The sequence below is a fragment of the Xyrauchen texanus genome, chromosome 46 (assembly GCF_025860055.1).
Source record: "Xyrauchen texanus isolate HMW12.3.18 chromosome 46, RBS_HiC_50CHRs, whole genome shotgun sequence".
In the NCBI taxonomy this organism is placed as follows: domain Eukaryota; kingdom Metazoa; phylum Chordata; class Actinopteri; order Cypriniformes; family Catostomidae; genus Xyrauchen; species Xyrauchen texanus.
This window is the reverse complement of record NC_068321.1, coordinates 13,524,788-13,548,314: the sequence shown is the minus strand read 5'-3', so window position 1 is coordinate 13,548,314 and position 23,527 is coordinate 13,524,788. Positions and strand designations below refer to the sequence as shown.

At 36.8% G+C, this 23,527-nt stretch overlaps 1 protein-coding gene across 1 annotated transcript; it reads right to left on the bottom strand.

Moving 5' to 3' along the window:
- Positions 1-1,172: 1,172 nt before the first annotated feature.
- LOC127638256 (apoptosis inhibitor 5-B-like) lies at positions 1,173-16,375 on the bottom strand. The gene is made up of 14 exons (XM_052119699.1): positions 16,089-16,375; positions 13,606-13,767; positions 13,403-13,496; positions 13,142-13,207; positions 12,292-12,443; positions 11,966-12,172; positions 11,388-11,492; positions 10,498-10,587; positions 10,203-10,381; positions 5,382-5,475; positions 3,208-3,264; positions 2,991-3,082; positions 2,148-2,290; positions 1,173-1,943 (listed from the first exon to the last, which is right to left on the bottom strand). Exons 1-14 carry the CDS (start codon positions 16,158-16,160, stop codon positions 1,864-1,866), a joined length of 1,593 nt encoding a protein of 530 aa, XP_051975659.1. The 5' UTR covers positions 16,161-16,375; the 3' UTR covers positions 1,173-1,863.
- Positions 16,376-23,527: the final 7,152 nt, after the last annotated feature.

Genomic DNA, 23,527 nt, shown 5'->3' with positions numbered 1-23,527 from the left:
ATTGTCCACATTCACTTTCTGAAAGTGTAGATTTTTATACATTTTTCATTTTTGGGTGAACTGGGGCAGTGGTGGCTCAGTGGTTGAGGCTCAGGGTTACTGACCAGAAGGTCAAGGGTTCAAGCCCCAGCACCACCAAGATGTTGGGCCCTTGAGCAAGGCACTTAACTCCAGGTTGCTCTGGGGGCACTGTCCCTGTAATAAGTGCACTGTAAGTCGCTTTGGATAAAAGCATCTGCCAAATGCATAAATGTAAATATCCCTTTAAGGAACTGGCTTTTAGTTTAAGGGATTTTTCAAATGACTAACATTATTGAAAGCGATGAAGACAGGAAAACCATATACATGAATCAATTAAAACAATCGCCCAAGAAAATATGTTTTGTTTGAAACATTTTGTCTAGAATGTAAAATAAACTTTTCTTAATTTGCCAGTTTTCACTGGCACTTTCTTGAAATCTACCCTCATGTATTTCTTTGTGATGATCTCACATTTGATCCAATATAAGACATGGTTTTATGATGGGACATGAACAAATTTACAGCACAAAAGGAACAATCAACCAAAAAACAATGCGCTTCATGTTCCTTTATGCCATAAGGTAAATAAAAAATAAAATGAGAGCACATAAAATGTCAATGTATAAATATTGTTGTGTGCTGCTTTTAGTCAAGGAGGCCTAAAATAGCATTAAATGTAGAAACTTGATTGTATTAACATCTACCCGTCCTGGTAATAATCATTAATGTGATGCATGCACTTTACTGCAAGCTTGTCCGTAACGAGCATAAAGGTCAATATATCGTACGTATCCAATTTATCAAAGTATAAAGACCACATAACCGTAATACATATATACGTATAGTTTGATGAAGACATCTGACAATAAATGGCCAAAAGTAAATGATGATTGCCCCCCCCCCCTTCTTTTTACATTGCAACCCAACCAAAGGCTGCATATGAATTGATTTGTGACCAGTTTCTTTACTTCTCATTCTATGATAAGATTCACACAACCAACAAAGGATGAAAGCAATACTTCAATCTACTTTGATTCAGAACCACATTGTTAGAAAATGAAAGATTTGTTAACCACAAGTACCTCATTATAATTAAATGGTTAAACCAAAGACCATCTACAGGCAAAAATATTTGAAAAAAGGCAAAAAGATTTTAATGTTGGTGAAAACCTCTCCAAAATGAAGAACAACTGCTGTAATACATGTCCTTAAATCCAAAACATTTAAATATCTCCTAAAAACTATGCATGCAAACTGTTTAAAATTAAAACTGAACTCTCAAATCCTTGAAATACCTGAAAAAGATTGGTTCCTTAATATTTTTTTTAACAGTGAAAAGACAAGGCAATTCAAAGGACAATGTTTATGTTAATATTTTAAACATGTATTTATGTCCTGATTAAAAGATACTGACAGCATTAGATTTGAACCACACAAGTTTATGATAAAATTTAGAGTCGTCTATTTTAACATCTTACAAATTCTTGATTATTTTTGATTCAACAAAATCTCAAGACTTAAAAAGGTTTAAAAAAACAAACAAAAAAAAAACATACAAAGAATGTCACCATACAAAAACTCTTCAAAAATACACCTTGGCAGTCTTTTGTTTCACAAATATGATCCAGGAAAAAAAAAAAAAGAAAAAAGAAAAGGACAAGGAACTGTTATGGATTTTCAATACTCAAGAAAAACAAAACTATTTGGATAGAAAATCAATGGATGGTGGAAGTCTGTATGATACAGCAAAGACCACTGGGGGACAAAAACTGTAAAGGCGGCAGAGATATTGGTATGTTGTGTTTATGCAGTTGCATGGGTGGAGAAGTATATGCAGTCCTCTTAATAAATTCGGCCTCTGCTTCTGTTTCCTCTTCCTCCAAAGCCCCGCCCCCTGCCACCCCTGAAGCCTCCTCGTTGTTCTGCGAGCACAGAAGGAATCAGTTATATACATAAAGCAACTTGTATGATGACAGTGCAGAACTCAATTTAATCTCATTCAATCACACAGGCCTTGAACATCTGTACTTATGCTAGAGGTCCAAGTAATGCGTTTCAGAAATTAACGATGGCTCGTTAAACTGTTAAAATTGATTTAACAAACTGAACATAGAAGTCACTCTCACCATATGAGAAGTTCCCAATGCTGTCGCTATACTTCCCGCTAGGTGGATTGTAGATCTGACGGGCGTCCCTCCTGGGTAGATTTACGGGAAGCTTCTTTGCTGCTGCCGTTGCCCCAATGTCCTCTCCCGACAGCCTCTTCTTACTTTAGGATACAAAAGAGATCATGGGAAAACTAACCTTTTTCCATACATGTTCAAATTGTTCCGGTTAATTCCTGTGGTGAAAGTTATTTAATGCACACTGTATTAAAGCATGGCACTTTGCAGAGGGCGTGTTGGAGGACAAAAAGTAGGCGAGTAGTTCAGTAAATCTACACATTTATTTTTAGTTCAAAACTTCTCAAATGATTTGAAAAAAATCTATAGTGTGGACTAGATGTCACTAGGGGGACAAAACACTAATGAAACAATAGATTTCTTTTTTTTTTTTTTTAAGATTTTAAAATCGACAAAATTGTTAAATATCTGACATTCCAATGATAAACATTTTATTTGAATACCAATATAATAAATGATAATCATTAACAAGTGATTATCGGTAAGTATTAAGCCATGTTGTTTTCATTGCTGTGATGAATCCAACATTTCATTGCAAAGAAAGTTATGAGACACTAACCCTTCCACTTGTTGCACCAGAAGTGATGAAAATTAGTGACGGCTGAACTGGGAGAAGGTTTGATTGGACTAATTGGCTACATAATACAGTCTTTGTTTGGCATTAAAAATATTGTTGCATCAATACAGTCAGCTCAAATGAACTTCAAACTTTTATTCCAGTACTTTGAATGTTTGTAACATAAAAACAACAAAGATATTGTGTGATTGTGCATTTGAAAGACCTACCCAACTGCTGTTGCAGCTGCTTCAGTCTTCTGCACAGGTTTCCAGGACAGTGTGACTGTGCTTTTATAGGACGGAGGGTTATGAAACAGATCCTGGAGATAACAGCAGAAAACAAACGTGATCTTGCCTCATTTTCAAGGATTTAAATACAATCAACTGCAATGAGACATTCCCAAAATACTTTGTTTAAAACAGTTTATCAGAATTCATACATTACCTTTATTAAAACGTTTATGTTGTTGGTGATCTTCAATGCAACAACTTTCATTTTATTCTGTAAAAAAAAAAAAAAAAAAAAAAAAAAAGGGTTGAAAGTAATTTATTATTCCAATAAAAAAACAAAAAAAAAACATGATTTTATTTCGACAGGTTTTTTAGAATCCATTAGGTAGACAGCCAGATATGTGTGTATATATACATATACATATATATACACAGTGCATCCAGAAAGTATTCACAGCGCTTCACTTTTTCCACATTTTGTTATGTTACAGCCTTATTCCAAAATTTATTAAATTCATTATTTTCCTCAATTCTACAAACAATACCCCATAATGACAATGTGAAAGAAGTTTGCTTGAAATCTTTGCAAATTTATAAAAACAAAATAAATTAAAAAAACAAAATCACATGTACATAAGTATTCACACCCTTTGCCATGACACTCAAAATTGAGCTCAGGTGCATCCTGTTTCCACTGATCATCCTTGAGATGTTTCTACAACATGGAGTTCACCTGTGGTAAATTAAATTGTTTAGACATAATTTGGAAAGGCACACACCTGTCTATATGAGGTCCCACAGTTAACAGTGCATGTTAGAGCACAAACCAAGCCACGAAGTCCAAGGAATTGTCTGTAGACCTCCGAAACTGAGCGATAGGGGGAGAAGGGCCTTAGTCAGGGAGGTGACCAAGAACCCGATGGTCACTCTGACAGAGCTCCAGCATTTCTCTGTGGCGAGAGGAGAACTTTCCAGAAGAACAACCATCTCTGCAGCACTCCACTGATCAGGACTGTATGGTAGAGTGGCCAGACAGAAGCCACTCCTCAGTAAAAGGCACATGACAACCTGCATGGAGTTTGCCAAAAGGCACCTGAAGGACTCTGACCATGAAACACAAAAATCTCTGGTCTGATGAAACAAAGATTGAACACTTTGTCCTGAATGGCAAGGGTCATGTCTGGAGGAAACCAGGTACCGCTCATCACCTGGCCAACACCATCCCTACAGTGAAGCATGGTGGTGGCAGCATCATGCTGTGGGGATGTTTTTCTGCAGCAGGAACTGGGAGACTAGTCAGGATCAAGGGAAAGATGAATGCAGCAATGTACAGAGACATCCTTGATGAAAACCTGCTCCAGAGAGCTCTGGACTTCAGACTGGGGCAAAGGTTCATCTTCCAAAAGGACAACGACCCCAAGCACACAGCCAAGATAACAAAGGAGTGGCTACGGGACAACTCTGTAAATGTCCTTGAGTGGCCCAGCCAGAGCCCAGACTTGAACATCTCTGGAGAGATCTGAAAATGGCTGTACACCGACATTCCCCATCCATCCTGATGGAGCTTGAGAGGTCCTGCAAAGAGGAATGGGAAAAACTGCCCAAAAATAGGTGTGCCAAGCTTGTAGCATCATCCACAAAAAGACTTGAGGCTGTAATTGGTGCCAAAGGTGCTTCAACAAAGTATTGAGCAAAGGCTGTGAATAATTATGTACATGTGATTTTTGTAATTTTTATTAAATGTATTAAATTAATACATTTGCAAAAATCTCAAACAAACTTTCACATTGTCATTATGGGGTATTGTTTGTAGAATTTTGAGGAAAATAATGAATTTAATACATTTTGGAATAAGGCTGTAACATAAAATGTGGAAAAAGTGAAGCGATGTGAATACTTGCCGCATGCACTGTGTGTGTACAGGTATGTATGCGCGTGTGTATTTAAAACAACCCCAATTTTCCTAGGCACACCTGGACACAGTTTTTCTTGGTTGTTGGCAGATAAGATGTTCCAATATTCTTGGAGAATTCACCACAGTTCATCTATCTATTTAGGCTGTCTCAATTGCTTCTGTCTCTTTATGTAATCTCAGACTGACACTGTGTTCATTGGGGGGCTATGACATCTGTTGCAGGGCTCCTTATTCTTCTATTCTATTTGCAAAATTAATGTTTGGGAGTCTAACATTTATATTTCCTAATGACCCACTAAAGATGAAGATATAAATAACCATCTTAAGACAACTGCTTTTGTGAAACATCTTTTGTGTCCAAGACTTTTACAAGACTGATAGATATATCTATATCTATTATATACACACACACACATACATATATATATATATATATATAAATATAAATAACAGCAAAAAGTTTGAAATCATACCTCCTCTGTCTTCAATGCATCTCCCGTCTTGCCTTGCAAAGCAACACGCAGTTGACGGATATAAACTTGCAGTCCCCTTGCAAAGTATTGTAGCCTGTGAAACAACAAAAAAGTAATGCACACTGTTGACCTCCCCTAACAAACTAATTCAACAATGCAATTTCAAGTCTTTAACCTAAGTGTAGTTTAATGACTTCAACTGTAAAGTGATTTAACCACTTCACAGATTTCATATTAGTAAACTATAGTTTTGGCAAGTCGTTTAGGACATCTACAGTCATTTTTCCAACAATTGTTTACAAACAGTCAATTAAAAGTGAATCAATCTGTATCACAATTCCAGTGGATCAGAAGTTTACATACACCAAGTTCACTGTGCCTTTAAGCAGCTTGGAAAATTCCAGAAAATTATATCAAGCCTTTAGACAATTAGCTTTTGCTAGGCTAATTGGAGTCAATTGATGGTGAACCTGTAGATGTATTTTAAGGCCTACCTTCAAACACAGTGCCTCTTAGCTTGAAATCATGGGAAAATCAGCAAAGACATCAGAAAAAATTGTGGAACTCTACAAGTCTGGATCATCCTTGGGAGCAATTTCCAAATGCCTGAAGGTACTATGTTCATCTGTACAAACAATAGTATGCAAGTATAAACACCATAGGACCACACAGCCAACATACCGCTCAGCAAGGAGACGCATTCTGTCTTCTTGAGATGAATGTAGTTTGGTGCGAAAAGTGTAAATCAATCCCAGAACAACAGCTTGTGAAGATTTGCTCAAGATGGCGCATAGTATGGCTGCTGCGTTGGTAGCTCTGATCCAATGTTGCAGTTTTTTGTTTGTTTTGTCTACAATTCTTATGTTTTTTGTCTTGGATGTTGTCTGCCTTATTGTCTATGATAGACAAACACTTTTGGACATTGTTTCAGCAATAGCACACCAAAAACCGGATTTTAAATACCTCAATGCCAACTTGCCGTTTATAAACACAACAGTGGAGCACTTTGTCTGGGCTGCCCGGCTGAGGAAACGCAGCCGGAAAAGGAGAGCCGGCGTTCTCATCAGACAAAGACGTTGCGCAAATCGACCCCTGCTACCCAGTATTCTACTGGCAAATGTTCAGTCTCTTTCCAACGAGAGACTGCTGCATCATCTGCCTTACAGAAACTTGAATGTCTGCGTAGATTCCAGACGCAGTCATCTAACCTGCGGGGTTCTCCATGCACCGAGCGGACAGAGTGAAAGTCCTCTCAGGTAAGAGCAGAGGTGGTGGTGGTGTATGTTTTACGTTAATCCTGGTGTGATCAGAGGAACGTACATTTTATCAAGTCTTTCTGCTCTCCTGATCTGGAATTTTTCATGCTTGTGTCGACCATTCTGGCTAAAGAGGGAATTCACAGAGGTCATCATCACAGCTGTGTACATGCCGCCACAGACCGGCACTCAAGGAACTCTATGGGAGCAAGCAGGAAACCGCGCACCCCGAGGCCACATTCATTGTGACCGGGGACTTTAACAAAGCCAACTTCGTCAAATGCAACAAAATACTACCAACACATCACTTTCAACACGAGAGGACCGGGTTTTGGACCATTGCTACTCTCCCTTCTGGGATGGCTACAAATCCCTCCCCTGCCCACCATATGGGAAATCAGACCACTCTTCCATTCTGCTTCTTCCCTCCTTACAGGCAGAAACAGGAAGCACCAGCTCACAGAAGGATCCAGTGCTGGTTGGACCAATCAGATTCTATGCTACAAGACTGTTTTTATCATGCGGACTGGGAGATGTTCCGGTACGCCTCTGATGACGACAGAGGTCTACGCTGATAGCGTAATGTCTTTCGTCGGGAAGTGCATAGATGACATAGTGCCAACCAAAACTATATGGATCTACGCCAACCAGAAACAATGGATTAATAGTGGTTTTCGTGTGGCACTTAATGCACTGACCTCCGCTTTTCATTCCAGGAACGCGGAGAGGCATAATCTAGCCAGTTATGCCCTCCAAAAAACTATCAGAGCAGCCAAACGCCAGTACAGGGACAAGATTGAAGGACAGTTCAACACCACCGACTCAAAGCATGTGACAGGGAAATAATATCATCACAGACTTCAAAGGGAATAAAAATTCCGCTGTGAACACCGCTGCCACTCTACCGGTTTAGCCAAATACTTTTTATGCTCATTTCGAGGGAAATAACAATGCCCTACAGGAGAGAGCTCTCGCGGCTAAAGCAGAGGTTAATTCACTCCATCTCTGTAGCGGATGTAACCAGATCCTTCCGACGGGTAAATATCCGTAAAGCCGTAGGTCCAGACAGCATTCCGGGACGTGTCATCAGAATGTGCACAAACCAACTGGCTGGTGTTTTGATGGACATTTTTAACCTTTCCCTCTCCATGTCTGTAGTCCCCACATGCTTTAAAGCGTCCACCATTGTGCCTGTACCAAAGCAATCCAAAATCACTTGCTTAAAAGACTGTTGTCCTGTTGCTCTGACCTCTATCATCAGCAAATGCTTTGAGACTAATCAGAGACAACATCTGCTTTGTGCTGCCCACCTCACTGGACCCACTGTAGTTTGCATACCACTTCAACAGTTCCACTGATGATGCTATTGCATCTACACTACACACTGCTCTAGCCGGGTGTACCGCTTGCGTATAGTGCCTTTCCCCTCCAGGGAAGTGAAGCTGTGCGCTCCTCTCTCCTGTGAACTCATGTGAGTTCACAAACCGGGAACCCTGGATGTCCTTCTTCCCTAGTCCTCTGGCTCGCAAATTCGGTGGAGGAATTAGTAGTCGGACCCAGTACATGTGCTAACGTGCCCTGTAATAGGGCAAGTGCTCCACAGGTGTTGTTTACCCCGGTAACCTCCAGTGATGTATTTTCTGTTGCACGGTCTCCCTTGGACAGAGCCCTCTCTGCCCGTCGCTGTGTTTATTTATAGAGCTCCTCCCTTTGAAGGGCAGGACCTATTGCCGTGCCCCTTCCATGTGCAGATGTGTATTGTAATTGTCATACTGCTATGTTGCTTGGAACCACACACAAGACTTTCACCCACTGTTGCACTTGGTGTATATGATTGAGTGACAATAAATTGATTTGAAGATGGAGGAAACCTCAGAAAGAATTAGTGGACCTCCACAAGTCCGTTTCATCCTTGAGCAATTTCCAAATGCCTGAAGGTACCACGTTTATCTGTATTACACCAGTACGCAAGTATAAAAATCATGGGACCACGCAACCATCATATCACGCAACCATCATACCACGCAACCATCATACCACTCAGGTAAGAGACACATTCTGTCTTCTAGAGAACGTAGTTTGGTGCGAAAAGTGCAAATCAATCCCAGAACAACAGCAAAGGACCTTGTGAAGATGCTGGAGGAAACAGGTATACAAGTTTCTATATACACAGTAAAACGAGTCCTATATCGAGTCCTATACCTTAACTTAAAAAGGCAGCTCAGTAAGGAAGAAGCCACTGCTCCAAAACAAACATAAAAAGCCTGGTCTCTGATGAAACAAATATAACTGTTTGGCCATAATTAACATTGTTATGATTGGAAAAAGGGTGAGGCTTGCAAGCCGAAGAACACCATCTCAACCGTGAAGCATGACGGTGGCAGCATCATGTTGTGGGTGTGCTTTGCTGAAAGAGGGACTGGTGCACTTCACAAAATAGATGGCATAATGAGAAAGGAAAATTATGTGGATATATTGAAGCAACATCTCAAGACATCAGCCAGAAAGTTAAAGCTTGGCAGCAAATGGGTCTTTGGATATTCCATTAATTCCAGTGAAAATCAAACTTACAAGGATCGTCCACCCAAAAAAGAAAATGCTCATCATCATTTACTCATCCTCATGCCACCCCAGATATGCATGACTGTCTTCTACTGATCACAAAGATTTTTAGAGGAATATTTCAGCTTTGCAAGTCCATACAATGCAAGTGAAAAATCCAAAAAGCACATAAAGGCAGCATAAAAGTAATCCATATGTCTTCAGTGGTTTAATCCATGTCTTCAGAAGAGGTATGATAGTGATGTTGGTGAGAAACAGATTAACTAAAACTAAGAGAGTGAAAATTTAGATTTATAGCAAAAAAATATTAAATATTGATCTGTTTCTCACCAACACTTATAATATCACTTCTGAAAACATGGATGTAACCACTCGAGTCATATGGATTACTTTTATGCTGCCTTTGTGCTTTTTAGAGCTTCAAAATTCTGGCAACCATTCACTTGCATTGCCAGACAAACGAAGCAGAGATATTCTTCTAAAAATCTTTGTGTTCAGCAGACGAATGAATGTCCTATACATAAGGGATAAGCAAATAATGAGAGAACTTTAATTTTTGGATGAACTATCCCTTTAATGCTACAGTGGCATTCTAAAGCATTGTGTGCTTCCTACTTTATAGAACAGATGGGGAGGACACTTTTCTGTTCCAGCATGACAATGTCTTTCTGCACAAAGTGAGATCCATTAAGAAATAATGTACAAAACCTGGTGTGGAAGAAATTGACTGGCCTGCACAGAGCCCAGACCTGAACCCCAATAAACACCTTTGGGATGAATTAGTCAGTGCGAGCCAGGGTCCATCACCCAACATCAGTGTTTGACCTCACTGATGCCCTTTTATTTAAATGGAAGCAAATCCATGCAGCTATGTTCCAACATCAAGTGGAAAGCCTTTCCAGAAGAGGGGGATTAATCCCTATGGTTTTTAAATTAAATGTTCAATAAGCAAAAATGAAGGTGTCCACAAACTTTGGCCATATAGTTAAAATTAAATTCCGACCTGATCTTGAAGTCCTTTAGCTTGTCTCCGCTGATTTTGTCAATGAGGAAGTCGGGTAACTTTTTGCCCAATTGGTGGAAGCTGAAGAGTAGGCACTCCACATAGCTGAACTGCAGTTTGGGCTCTTCATTTGCTGCATTCTCTCCGTTCTCCCCCTCTGGAGGCAAGGGCATGAACTCCTATCACCATTAAGTAAAAAAAAAAAAAAAGATTGATAGAATGCAGGTAATATTGCGGGGAAGACGCTGACGAGGAAATCCCTCCATGAGGTCAGAAGTTGAATGCATGTCTTTACCAGTAGCTTTTCAAAAAGCATCTTGAGGTTGACCTCCAGTTTCTCCATGTCCCCACAAAATGGACTCATCTCTGCCATCAACTTAAGAACCTAAATGGAAAATTATAAGGATTTTTTAAACAGTTCTTCAAATCAGAGATTCTAGAATTGCATTCTTTCTAGATTTAGCATTCTATGGCAATTCGGACCAATTGTCAAGTTTAAGTAATTTGACATGGGTCAAAATAGCTGGGTTTCCATTCACATATTTTTAATTCACATTTTGGAATATTGTGTAAAAAACGCTGGATGGAAACACCAAGATGCAAATAAAGTTTCCAAAATCACCCTTAAACTTGAACGCTTATACTTTTATTTGGTAAGACATGTAAATAAACTACGATGGAAACACACCAAATATATTCCTTTAGAATTTATATAGGAATACAGATAAGCATCAAATAATGCAAGCCATGTGAATAGATCATTCACTCAGAGAACAGATCATCGCATAGCATAGCATTTCAAATATTACTCTGGTTATTCTGAAATGCTGTAGCCAATGCCAATCATCAAAACAATTGGCTACTATTACCACCCAGAACTGTCTGACACGCTTTCACTCCCAGACATAAAAGGCATCTGCATCTGAACACTAGGAAAACATAAGTTTGCACACTCTAAACAACAAGTAATTTTTTACATTTATTTAAAGAGCCAAAGTGGCTTCAACTTCCGGTTTCATTTCGCACCAATTTTGTTCTCTTCAACACATGAGACGAAAAGGTAATTTATTCGCAAACTACTTCTGCAGAATTTTGGTTCTTAACATATTTTAGCAACTTGGATGGAAACATAGCTATTAAGTGGAAACTAAAGATGCAGCATGACTTGTAGCACAGTGTACACACCTCGAGCTGGATGTCCAGTTCTGCTACAGGACTGGTGAGCAGACAGAGGTTGGGCAGAACGTACTCACAGAAGTATGTCACAAAGCGAGTAGAATGCACATTTTTCTGGAGGAGATAAGAGCAGAGCACAAGGGGGAGAAAAATATAAATTGGTATAATTTGCAGAAGGATAAATAAAACATGCATCCAAAATAAACCTAATACAGGCACACAACTAAAAATGAAAAACAATAAAAGTTATTACACTGCTGCTTTTGAGAATACTTAAGTTGGTGTCCATCTCTAGTAAAACATAAGCCATCAGACACAGAGTCTGAAATACTGTACTGTGATAATCAATTGTTTTTTTTATAGGATGGGACGATTTTTAATTGTTGGGATGCTGATTCTTTCAAGTATTGAAAAGCGATAATTTTTTATGGGAGAATAAAAGAAAAAGCATCAGATTTGGTATTAAAGTTTTCAGCAAAAATTTTTTATGTAGCCTATTTTATACTTTCATATTGTTGATGCGACTTCATGTGAACAGGCCTTTACATGAGATTTGTGGTGCCGACTAATACTGTATGTTAACTTACAGAAAAGAGTGGTAAGGCCTGGCGTGTGCACTGCAAGAGCCGGTCAACACTGTCAGTATCTGCTGGGTTAAGGGCCTGCTCTAAAAAGGCCTGTTCCACCACCAGCTCCACCAGCTGCTGCCTCCCACTCACAGTCTGCATGTTCTTCAGTCCTGACAAGATACGCATTAGAAGAACAAACTCCTCCCCCGTCACATCCTCCAGGACCTAAGATAATCACAGGGTGACCGGTCAAGAGTGAGGTCAACTCAAAATCCTTGTCTAAATAGCAAAATAGAAATAATATTATATCGGGGGAACAAAAGGAACAAATTGAGTGCAGATACCTTTTTTGTCTCCGTAAAGACGTAATCCTCCACCTCCTTGGTCATTGTATCATCTGGCATCGTTTTCAACTTGGTAGAGAGAAACTTGATTGCCCTTTCTCGAACAATATCTTCTCCTTGTAGGATTTGACTGAACAAGCCTCCCAGAGTTCCTTTTATAGACACAGCGTCAGAGAGGACAATTTAACTTTTAGTCATGATGCAATTTAATACAAAAGGGTGATTCTCACAAAACCTGTCAAGAAAATGTTCTGGTCCTATTTTACTCAAATCAAAGGATACAATTAAGTTATTATATTTTGCATCTAGAAAATGAAGCCTATTTTTAGAACAATTAACATTTTCTACACTGTAACATTTTCATGACAGTTATGCACATTTTCGACCCCAATTGTCATTACTATAACAATGAGACAAAAGATGGTCATTATGATATTCTAGGGATTTCATAAAATCTTGATATATCTATTGTGATCGTCATGTTACTTGTTGGCATTGATATGTTAAAATAAGCTGACATTTAAATTAGAAGCCTAATTTGAGTGCTTTCCAATTCACTCAATTGACCTTTTTAACAGTCAGGCGTAATAGCATTGGGGAACACAAGAGGGTGATATAACATTTACTGAAGCCAGTCACAGGTCACACAAACACGCAGCACAGCAGATTGAAATCCAAAGTTTATTACAGAATCTTTATACAAAAATGTATTTAATTTTTTCGTATTTCGTATTGTGTTTTAAAATGACCAGGACATTTTATTGAAAGGTTTCATGAGAATCGCCAAAACATGATCACAGAACATAAGCATTTCTACATACGAGAGAATGAGAACATAATGGATGGATACCTTTTGAATCAATTTTGAAAATGGAGATCAACGCTGTGTTGACTTGACTGAATTCAGCAGAATCATCTAGAAAATATGAGAAGAAAATGCACTTGATCAAATAGCTGGACAAAAAGTAGGTCGTATTCAGCCATAACTGCAAAAGCATATACAAAATGTACAAAAACCTTGTTTACACAAAGTTAAAACCATGTACAATTTATTCAGCCAGTTCTCAGTAAACATGGGATCAGAATTCAAAAGAAATTAGTAGTACAGTACCTGTCTGCAACAGCTGTGTGAGGATATCTGCGACTCTTGGCAAATTCTCTCCTGATGCAAAACGAGGAAGTTCTTTGATAGCCTGCCTCCGGATCTATAATTCAGAACCCAAAACAAAAGCAACAACAACATAGTGACTTGTTGTCCGGCATATCTTTGCATACTATCAGAAGCATACAAATTCCTGACGTAAATGTACTTACAGATACATCCTCATCTTCACACAGATCAAGCTGTGCATTGATGGCTGCATCAGAAAGTTCTGGAAAACTGCTGAAAAATTTTGGAATGAACTGTGCAGCCAGTCGTTTCTCTTTAGGGCCTCCTTTAACTCCATCTAGAATTACCTGATAGGCATCTTTGTGCTAAAAAAAACAAACAATAATTATTTAGTAATCAATGACAGTTCACAAACAATATAACGAAATTGGCCCTGTCCCAATTGTTGCAGTTTTGGTCTTGCCTACTTTGGTCTTGCCACTTGCCTTACGTATTTCCGGTGTTTGGACACTAGTGTGCAAGTAGACGTGAAGTCTGTGAGTGTGTATGACCTTTGATTGCACGTTGGGACACACATAGTAGTGCCTGACCGATTATCAGTTGGCCGATATTAGCCTTTCACAGATATATCGGTATTAGCGTATACGTTTCTCGATATGCACAGATATAAAAACTTTTTTTGGAGAATATAATGCAGAAAACAATGCTTGGGGTGATTTAGAGTTGGTGTCATAACAGTTTGTCCAGCAGAGTACACTCTAACTCTGTACTGTCTGCAGACAGTACAGAGTTAAGTAGTGTCTTCTCGGTATGTTGCTAACTAGTATGAGACTGAAAGGTAAACAGAGCATTTTTTTTTACAGCTCAGCAGACAAATTGGTGTGGTTGTTTGGATTGTGTCTGTTGAGTGTTGATTTCACACCATGTTGTTACCTAGTTGGTGAGATGCAATGCTGGAAAGTAAATAAAGTCCATCTTTTACTCTATGAAAACGAGCTTATAGCTAACTAGCTAACCATGTAGCTACTTTCATTGCTTGTCAGCTGAGTGGAAGCTAATGTGTAAAGATGTATTCACCAAACTGTTTTGTTCAGATTTCAGTTTGGTACCCCCTTCAACCGAACATTTCCAGTCATTGCATTTATAAAATGTATTATTTAAAAGTCTGGTTTTCCACAGTTGAAAGTGTACCCTGAACTTGTATAGCAGAATACGGTGTAACACAGCTGCCTCTGTTTATCTCTTGACAGGTGTAAATTCTTCTAGTTTTACAACCTGCCCCTAATTGACTGGCAGTATTAAAATAGTCAGCATTTGACTGATACTAAATAGTACTTATGTAGCTACTTTTTGTAAACGCATTCTTTATTTAAATAGTCAGCAATTGACTGATACTAAACAGTACTGATGTTTATTTAGCTATTTATTGTATTTTTATTTATTCTTTATTTTTTCAGTGTTCATTTCTAGAATAGCTACTAATAAAAAACATTTAAATTATGCTTTTGCTTGCCATTTATATAAAACGACTAAAGTAAAGGCTGCTTTACACAACTTATCAGTATGTGGTTTCATACAAAACATAAAAAGCATTAAAACGTATACTTTACATAAAGATGAGAAAGAACCTGTGGTAGTTTAATACAGCATTTACTAGACCATATATTGAATGCCACACTGGCTGATACATTACCAAAATGACCAGCAGTACTAGGCAAGAACCACCAAAATAATGTGAATATTGTGTGAGACGGATAAAAAAAAAAGAGAGGGATAAAAACATACACAAATAATATTTTGTAATTATGATGCTGATATTAAGTCACCCCAACACGTCATATAATGTTGAATATATTCATTTAAACAAAAATAAATATATGCTTCACTTATGTTTCACTATCTGGTCATAATAAATAACTTTGATATTGAAAAGCTTTCCTTGACGTCATCATGGCTAAAATACACCAATCGATCAGGTAGGCGGAGTGTTGCTCCTGATCGTGATGAAAGAAATCTGGGATACACTTGGCCTGAAAGACCGCTCCGAAGCGGTATACGAACTAGAGTGGATTTAGCGTGGGTTAAGTGCACTGAGCTTTGGCATGTTTTAGACATGGGACAGTCTTGAGCACTTACTAACTGTCGCGTGCACGCGCACTCAAGTGGCCAAGACCGCAAGTGTCAGGGCCATTATATAAACCAGGCACCAAATCAGAAACGCATTTCAATGGTAACACTTCACTTTGGTAATCAATCTGGACATATAGCAGATTTGCAACGGATAAAGCGCTCATCCTTCATTATCATGCTTATCCTAAGATGTTAATATTTTATCTGTATTGTGCGCAGTTCAGCGTGACGCCACATTCACGAAACCCTTCGCACACATCGTAGGACAACCCTCCCACTAAACGTGACGTCTTTCACTCCCTCAATTAATAAATTCAACCAACAAATATTTTAAATAAGTAATTTGTGCTAGCACAACTGACCTTAATGCTCGTTAATATATTTAACCAGAAAAATAAAAAAATGCAGAGGCAGCTAGAAAGCTAATACGAGCTACTCAGCACCAGGAGGCCTCCTTGACAAAGCAGATCAGTTTAAATAAACATACTAACCTAAAACAAGATTAAAAAAAAAGAGTGTTATGCATATGGACAAACAGCATGTATGCTTCCAATACCTTGCTGAGATCCTCTTTAGCGTCGGCGAGGATGCCATAGTTACGATAGAGCTCCTCCACTGTCGCCGCCATCAGCGTGTCCGACTCAACCGGTGATTTCAATGAATAAAGGCAGTTCTTCTGCTCTTTTAGTGATACTTCCTCTTCGTCCGCTTGAAATGTGTTCAAACGCGTTTCGTTATTAAAGCATATGTGTGATGTAAACAGTCAGTGTGGTATTTATTGGACGCAAACGTTGGCCTCGCATATAATACGCCAACTTGCATTTGTTGCTCTGTGCGGCGGTTATGAAGACTTCTTCGGGCTTTTGTGACAAGACTGTGAGCGTCACTAGTTAATAGCGCCATCTGCTGAAGTGGGAGTCTAATGGCATTACGCTTGTCTATCTGTCTGTCTGTCTGTCTAAACTCCGCAAAAAAGAAACGTCCCTTTTTCGGGACACTGCATTGTAAAGATAATTTTTGTACAAATCCAAATAACTTTACAGGTCTTGTAAAGGGTTAAAACAATGTTTCCCATGCCTGTTCAATGAACCATAAACAATTAATGAACATGCACCTGTGGAACGGTCGTTATGCTTACAGACGGTAGGAAATTAAGCTCACAGTTATAGTTGTTCTATTTAGATTATACGGATTAATGGAGTAAAAATAACACTGCGAAGTATTTAAATAAATTATAATTATATAAATAAAAACGATAATATTTTGATTTGTATTTTTTAAAGACCTTAGACATATTTTTCCTTTTCTTTCTGCTCCACTATAATGAAATGGTTATGCCTTTATGTCTTATTTGTTGTAATGCATTGTTGACTGTATATTGGCAATTTCAAATAAATAAATACAAAATAAACTGATTAATACAGTAAGGGTGAAATATATTTGAGAAAATGCCCTTATATAAGAATTGCCAAATTAGGTAAATCGCAAGATTAATGATTCGTTTACTTCCCAAGTTGAGTTTAACAGAAAAATAAACATCTGAACTCTCTAGCATGACTAACCTACAAATGTTGTTATAGCTTAAAGGTGTTGTTATTCAGATCTCTTTATTGGGCTTTTTTGTAGACTTGTATCTCACAAAACATGTATATTTATTGATGGGCAACAATCAAATACAAATTCTTAGAATAGCCAGAAGATGGCATCAAAGACCAGTAATGCATTTTTTGACTTTCCAAGCCATCATGCCCTTAAAGCAACACTCTTGTCCTATATGCTTATTGTAGGATAACCTGACTGAACTAATCTGGCTGCATCTGAAATAAGATTAGGCTAAACTTCCTTCCAATAATAGTTGAGATAGAACTCCTTTAATAAATCTGCCTTATTCTCACAATTCTTGTTTCTAAGTGTTGCTTGCCCTGTTGCCTTGAAGTATAATGTATTTATCTGCAACTAATACAAGCAAACTGGCCCCCAAAAGTATTTCAACGCTAAAGCCACACTTAAAATGTATGAATTTCATTGCAGTAATACAAAATAAACAATTTGCAATCAATTAATGCTACACCTTTTCCATGGCAGAGTAAACAGAGGTGTAGTTGATCACATGCACTATGTGCTGTACTCTATATGTTCCACAAACATTGGACAAAAAAAAAGTATCCAAATAATTTATCGTTTATTTTAAACAATGTATGTATTGTTTTTTTTAGCATTTAAAACCTAACAAATTTCGTTTTGTGAAAAATGTGTTGACTAAATACATTTACAGTTTTTCTCAATCGCTTTGGCTCATTTTTTAAAACAGTCTTAACATTCTCTAAACTGTAAGTGCAATTGTCACAACTGTTTTATGGGATATCACAACTCTATTGCATGTCTGCAAAATGTAGTAACTCACCCAAAACATTTAATTCATGCTTCAAAACCTAGTTATTGTGTCAGTAAATTGGCTAATGCCACCAAAAGGAAATGTTTTTTGTCATAGTGTGAGCCATTCTGGTCAAAATATTTAGATGATTTTCTGCATGGCAGTCTACACTGGAAATGTTTGTTATATAATTTGTTATTATTATATTTTTTTTTACTTTTTTGTTGACTGAATGCTTCCTGTACTATACAAGAATGTCAGTTTTGTCTAGCTGAATGCTATTGTGTATCACGCTGAGCTTTTTAGATACTGATGTCAACATTAGGTAAAAGTTAACTGGGAAAATTCAATAATGTACAGTACTGTAGAACACAGAAAAAGGATATGCACATTTGTATGTATACAGTACATATATTTTTGTAGCAATGTGTTACTTATAAACAGAAAATTCACATTTACATGTCCATTTTTACACATTTCACACACGTAAAGTCATATAATGAACAGAAAATTGACACAAAATGACATCCATGCAAAAAAACAATAATAAAATAAAACCTGCAACAACGAAAAAATCTGCGGTAGTTCTGTTACAAAAAAAAAAAAAAAAAAAATACATAATTGTACCTCCTCACAGTACGTTACACTACAAGTTCCCATCTTCTTGGAGGACAACCTGTTGCTCTTGTTGGTCTGGCCAGAGATTTAGCACACATCACAAACTTTCAATATCAAGGTTTTGATAACTGAATTAATAATTTTAAATGTGATGGCTCACACAATGAAAGACTGTTTAGAAGTTGTGAAGAGTGACAATTTCCCTGAGAATCAGCTCGTCAGTTTTGATCAGAAAGCCATGTGCATTTAGTTATTGTGCAAACTGTAGACAAACTTACTCTTTTGCACACATTTGCCAAAACATGTGCAAATTGCCTGAATGAATAAGAAATTCAAACCTGGTGTGAACAAGAATCTACTTGTTTGGAGATTTTAAGTTATATTGTTTTGAAAAAAGATTTCTCATTTGAAAATTGAGCCAAAGATATTGAGAAAAACTGTAAGTGGTTTAAGTGTCCAAATACGTATTTCATACCTATTTAAGATTACCATCACAGGATTTCTATTTCTTTGTTTATTACAAGAGAAATGAGTACTATATTCATACAAATAAACACTATATCACAATGATTTTCTGTGTAACAGTGAATTCTTAACAATGGTGAATTATCATTATCCCAGATGTGTATATATATATATTTTACTTGTTCTTTCTTACTCAGGGTGGCGCTGTTGTTTCAGTGATTGATTTGATTTACATTTGACATTGCTAGCTGACGTGGATACAACATTGAAGTAAACTATAGCAAGTGTAACACATGAACAGTATGAAATGTCTATTTTCAGGATTGGGAGGGTTACTTTTGAAAAGTTTTTCACTACAGATTACAGAATACATGCTGTAAAATGTAATTTGTAACATCAGTAACATATTCTAAATACTTTGGATTACTTGTTTTTAATATAAAAACCGCCAGTACAGTAAGACAAAATGTTAAAAATACATTCTCTGAAAAACCTAAATATCTTATGCAGTGTTGTTTATAAAACAAGATCAATCAAATGTATCTTGTTTTAAGGATTTTTTAGATATTTTTACAGGAAATCAATTCAAAATTATCAAGAATAATATTTTTGCTCCAATATCAAATGTCTTACTAGAAAAAAAGATTTATGATCCAATGTGAATTTTCTTAATAAAAAAAAATATGATTGTGTCTGGTAACATGTGCATATAAAATGGCTAGAAATAATATTTTAGATTAGTGTAAAGCTGACAATTTACACAAGGTTTATTTCTATTTCTTCTGCTCCAAACTTACTTCAAATTTACTTCTCTGTCTGCTCGTATGAATGTCATCACATCATAAGAAAGTGTTTCACCACTGTTCAAATGCACTTTAGATCACATCATTTATATGTATAAATGTTTTCCATCTGACAGGACTAAATATTAAATTAAACAAACAACAATGAAATGCAAAGTAATCTCTTCAGTTATCAAAATTATTTTTAAATGTAACCGTATTCTAAATACAAATGATTTAAATTGTAACTGTAGTGGAATACAGTTACTTATATTTTTTATTATAAATATGTAATCCTATTACATTTATTCCGTTACTCCCCAACCCTGACTATTGTTATAGATTGTTCATCTATTTAGACTCAATAAATACATATGTGTAATTTAGGAGTTGTTGATGTGTATATTATATGTAGATGTATGTAACTGTATGTGCTCTGTGTATCTTAATATGTGTTTGACAGCCAGTTTCATCTCATGAAATGTCAATGTGAAAATAATGAATCCTGTTCTAGATTTGTCCAGATTTGTTGCGTTAGTTCTTTGATTTATAAAAAATAAATAAATCAAACAATTTTTTTATTTTATTATGTTATTATTGTCTTGAAAATATATTTTAAAACATCTGACACCATCTAGGCATTTTGTACATTCATTTTTGATAGATATAATGCCTGGTCTCTAAACATCCAAATATAAGTGTTTAGGAAAATGACCATGCAGTTAAGGGTTAATGTTTTTTCTTTAGTCTCTTATGAATAGAGATGTTAACCAGTTCAAGTGATTCCTTCCAAGTCTTTAGCTGTCACTCTTGGGTTCTTTTATTACCTCATTGAGCATTCTGCATTGTGTCCTTTGCAGAGGTGGGTAGTAACGTGCTACATTTATTCTGTTATATTTAACTGAGTAACTTTTGGGGGGATAATACTTTTAGAGTAGGCTTAAAAGTGGGTACTTCTTACTCTCACTCAAGTAAATTTCTTATGATTTTTTATTTTATTTTTTTAAACTTTTACTTCTTTAAAATGGGCAGCATTCCTGTCATTACATTACTGGATTTATTTTTAATAATACATAATTAATTGAGAGATTATTGAATAGGACTTTTATGACAGCGGAAGTTCACTCAGAGGAGTGTACTCAGACTGTCACTCAAGTCATCATACTATGGAGCCAGAAATATGACAAAACAATTTGAATGTGAATTGTGTACATTTGAATGATAGACTGATTGAATTTGAATTGTAAGTGTGATTTTGCCAAATGTAATATTACGTTGTATTTTAAATAGGTTTGAATTTGAATGTTTAAAACTCCAATCCTGGACATTTCATATTTAACCCAATTATATATATATATATATATATATATATATATATATATATATATATATATATATATATATATATATATATATATGGCACAATTTTAGAAATATGTATTTTCAAACAGCACGTTTTTGGTTCTGAATTATTATACTGTAAATATTCCGTTTTAAAAAATACAGCTTCAAGTTTTCAAGATGAAGAAGAAATTCAGAACACCAAATTCAAAATTCTAAAATTCAAACCGCAGAAACTCAGAACTAGGCCTACAGAAAGTGGGTCAGAGATCAAGCCTGTCGTGTTCCACAGGGAAGAGTAGAGGGTCTCGGAAAAGTTGAACGGAGCATTTTGGCCAATTACAGGTCAAGGTGCAATAAATCTCTGGCGCGAGCGTGATTCAAAAGGTCGCCATTCTAACCATGAAGTGGTTCTTAAACTTTTATTATTTATATTTGTATGGATAGCACGTTAGCACATTCTAAGCACATGAGACATTTGTCTAAGCGGTCTCTGGTATTTGTTTTAGTATGAAGTATAATTAGTATGAATTTAACACCAAGACAAGTGAATATTTCAAGATTAAAATCAATTTAAGGCAGCACTCTGAGGTAATTTTGGCCCTAATGATAACACTGGCTTTTCTGTGTAATGTGATGGTCATTTTTAGGGTGATAATGTAACTGGGCTCTTATGACATCCGTTTTTAATATATCAGTACTCTTTATCCCGGAAACTCAGCTACTTCTTTCGGATTAACTATAAATCCATGTAACTGTCCCAGTTAAGTGTAAATAAATGCCTTTGCTCTGCTGTTCGCGTGATTGACAACTGGAGCACCAACAGACAACATTTCTGCGCGTGCACAGCGAGGGGCGCGAGCCGATCGTATTGCGAAGAGAGTGGCTGCCTCCGCTATCGTAAACTCGTTCACTATTTCCTATTTAGTGAATGGCAGTTAGTGCACTATATCTCAGCAGTGAGTGAACGAAATGAGTGAGTGAATTCGAACGCTGACGTATACACATAGTGTCGGAGCTCTGGGGCTGTCGCAGAAACAACATCATATTAACTTTTAAAATACTTGGGCCTAACTTGTTATTCTTAATAAATAATATATTAATACATTAAATCTTCATTCTGATTGTCATTTTTAATATATACTGTGTGTTCATATAAAGAGTAAACACATTTGATCAAATAAATAGTAGGCTACATTTTAAAGTATCTATATGTTTTGCCTCTCTATATGTTATTTTAATCAAGTAATGATTTGTCAAAAAGTAATTTAATACATTTAGCATGAAAGAAAATATTGCAGGAGTGAAGGAAGCAGTAAACTTCCTTGTATGTCTTCCCCATGGTGGATTGTGGGCAATTAACCATCCTCAAATTACACAAAATTAGAGTGCATTGTGGATAAGAATGAGTGAACAAAAGTAAGGAACGAGGCTGCATACTCTGCATTTAGAGAGTGGCGGTACTGCTGAACAGAACTAATGATCTAAATACTTTTGACACTGAAATCTGTAACTACACTGAAATAAAACACACGCAGGGCTTTAAAAGCTATGATATTAGCAAAAGAAGGCATTAATAAAGTATGATCTTGCTTTGGGGTATATTTCAGCATTATATATAATGTCCTTGTGGGACATTTTCATGCTTTCAGTGTAATAATTACTAGAAAGGTTTCTAGGTCTGACAAGTGCCCTTAAAGGGATAGTTCACCCAAAAATGTAAATACTCATTATTTACTCACCCTCATGCCACACCAGATGTGTATGCCTTTCTTTCATCTGCTGACCTCAAATTAAGATTTTTAAAAGAATTTCTCAGCTCTGTAGGTCCACACAATGCAAGTAAATGGGTGGCAACATTTTAAAGCTAAACAAAATCACATAAATCAGCATTAAAGTAATCCATAAGACTCCAGTGGTTAAATAAGTATCTTCAGAAAGGATGTTATATGAGAATGTATGGATGAAAAACATTCACATTCTTCTTCTTGTGTTTTTGGTGATTTACATACTTTGCATATCGCCCCGCTGTCTAGTAAAAAAATACTAATATTGATCTGTTTCTCACCCACACCCAGTACCGCCACTCCCTATAAGCTGACTACACAGTCTGCATAGGGCACCAACTCCCTAGGGGAGATCTCCCTAGGAGGGCACCTGAATGTCCACCGGCATGCCCTTACTCGCACGTTATACGTTATTCAAGGACCCGAAAGCAGGTGCGGAACACAAATGATCGCTTCACGCTCATATCACGTCTAGGGAGAGTATTCATAGAACTAAATAATTTATATTTATAGAGAATTTGTCTAACTGTGGACAGATGAATATCTAAGTTCTTTGAGATAACTTTGTAACATTTTCCAGCTTTATCCCTATCCTGATTATAGGTCTTCTGAGATCTCTTTTTTTTGC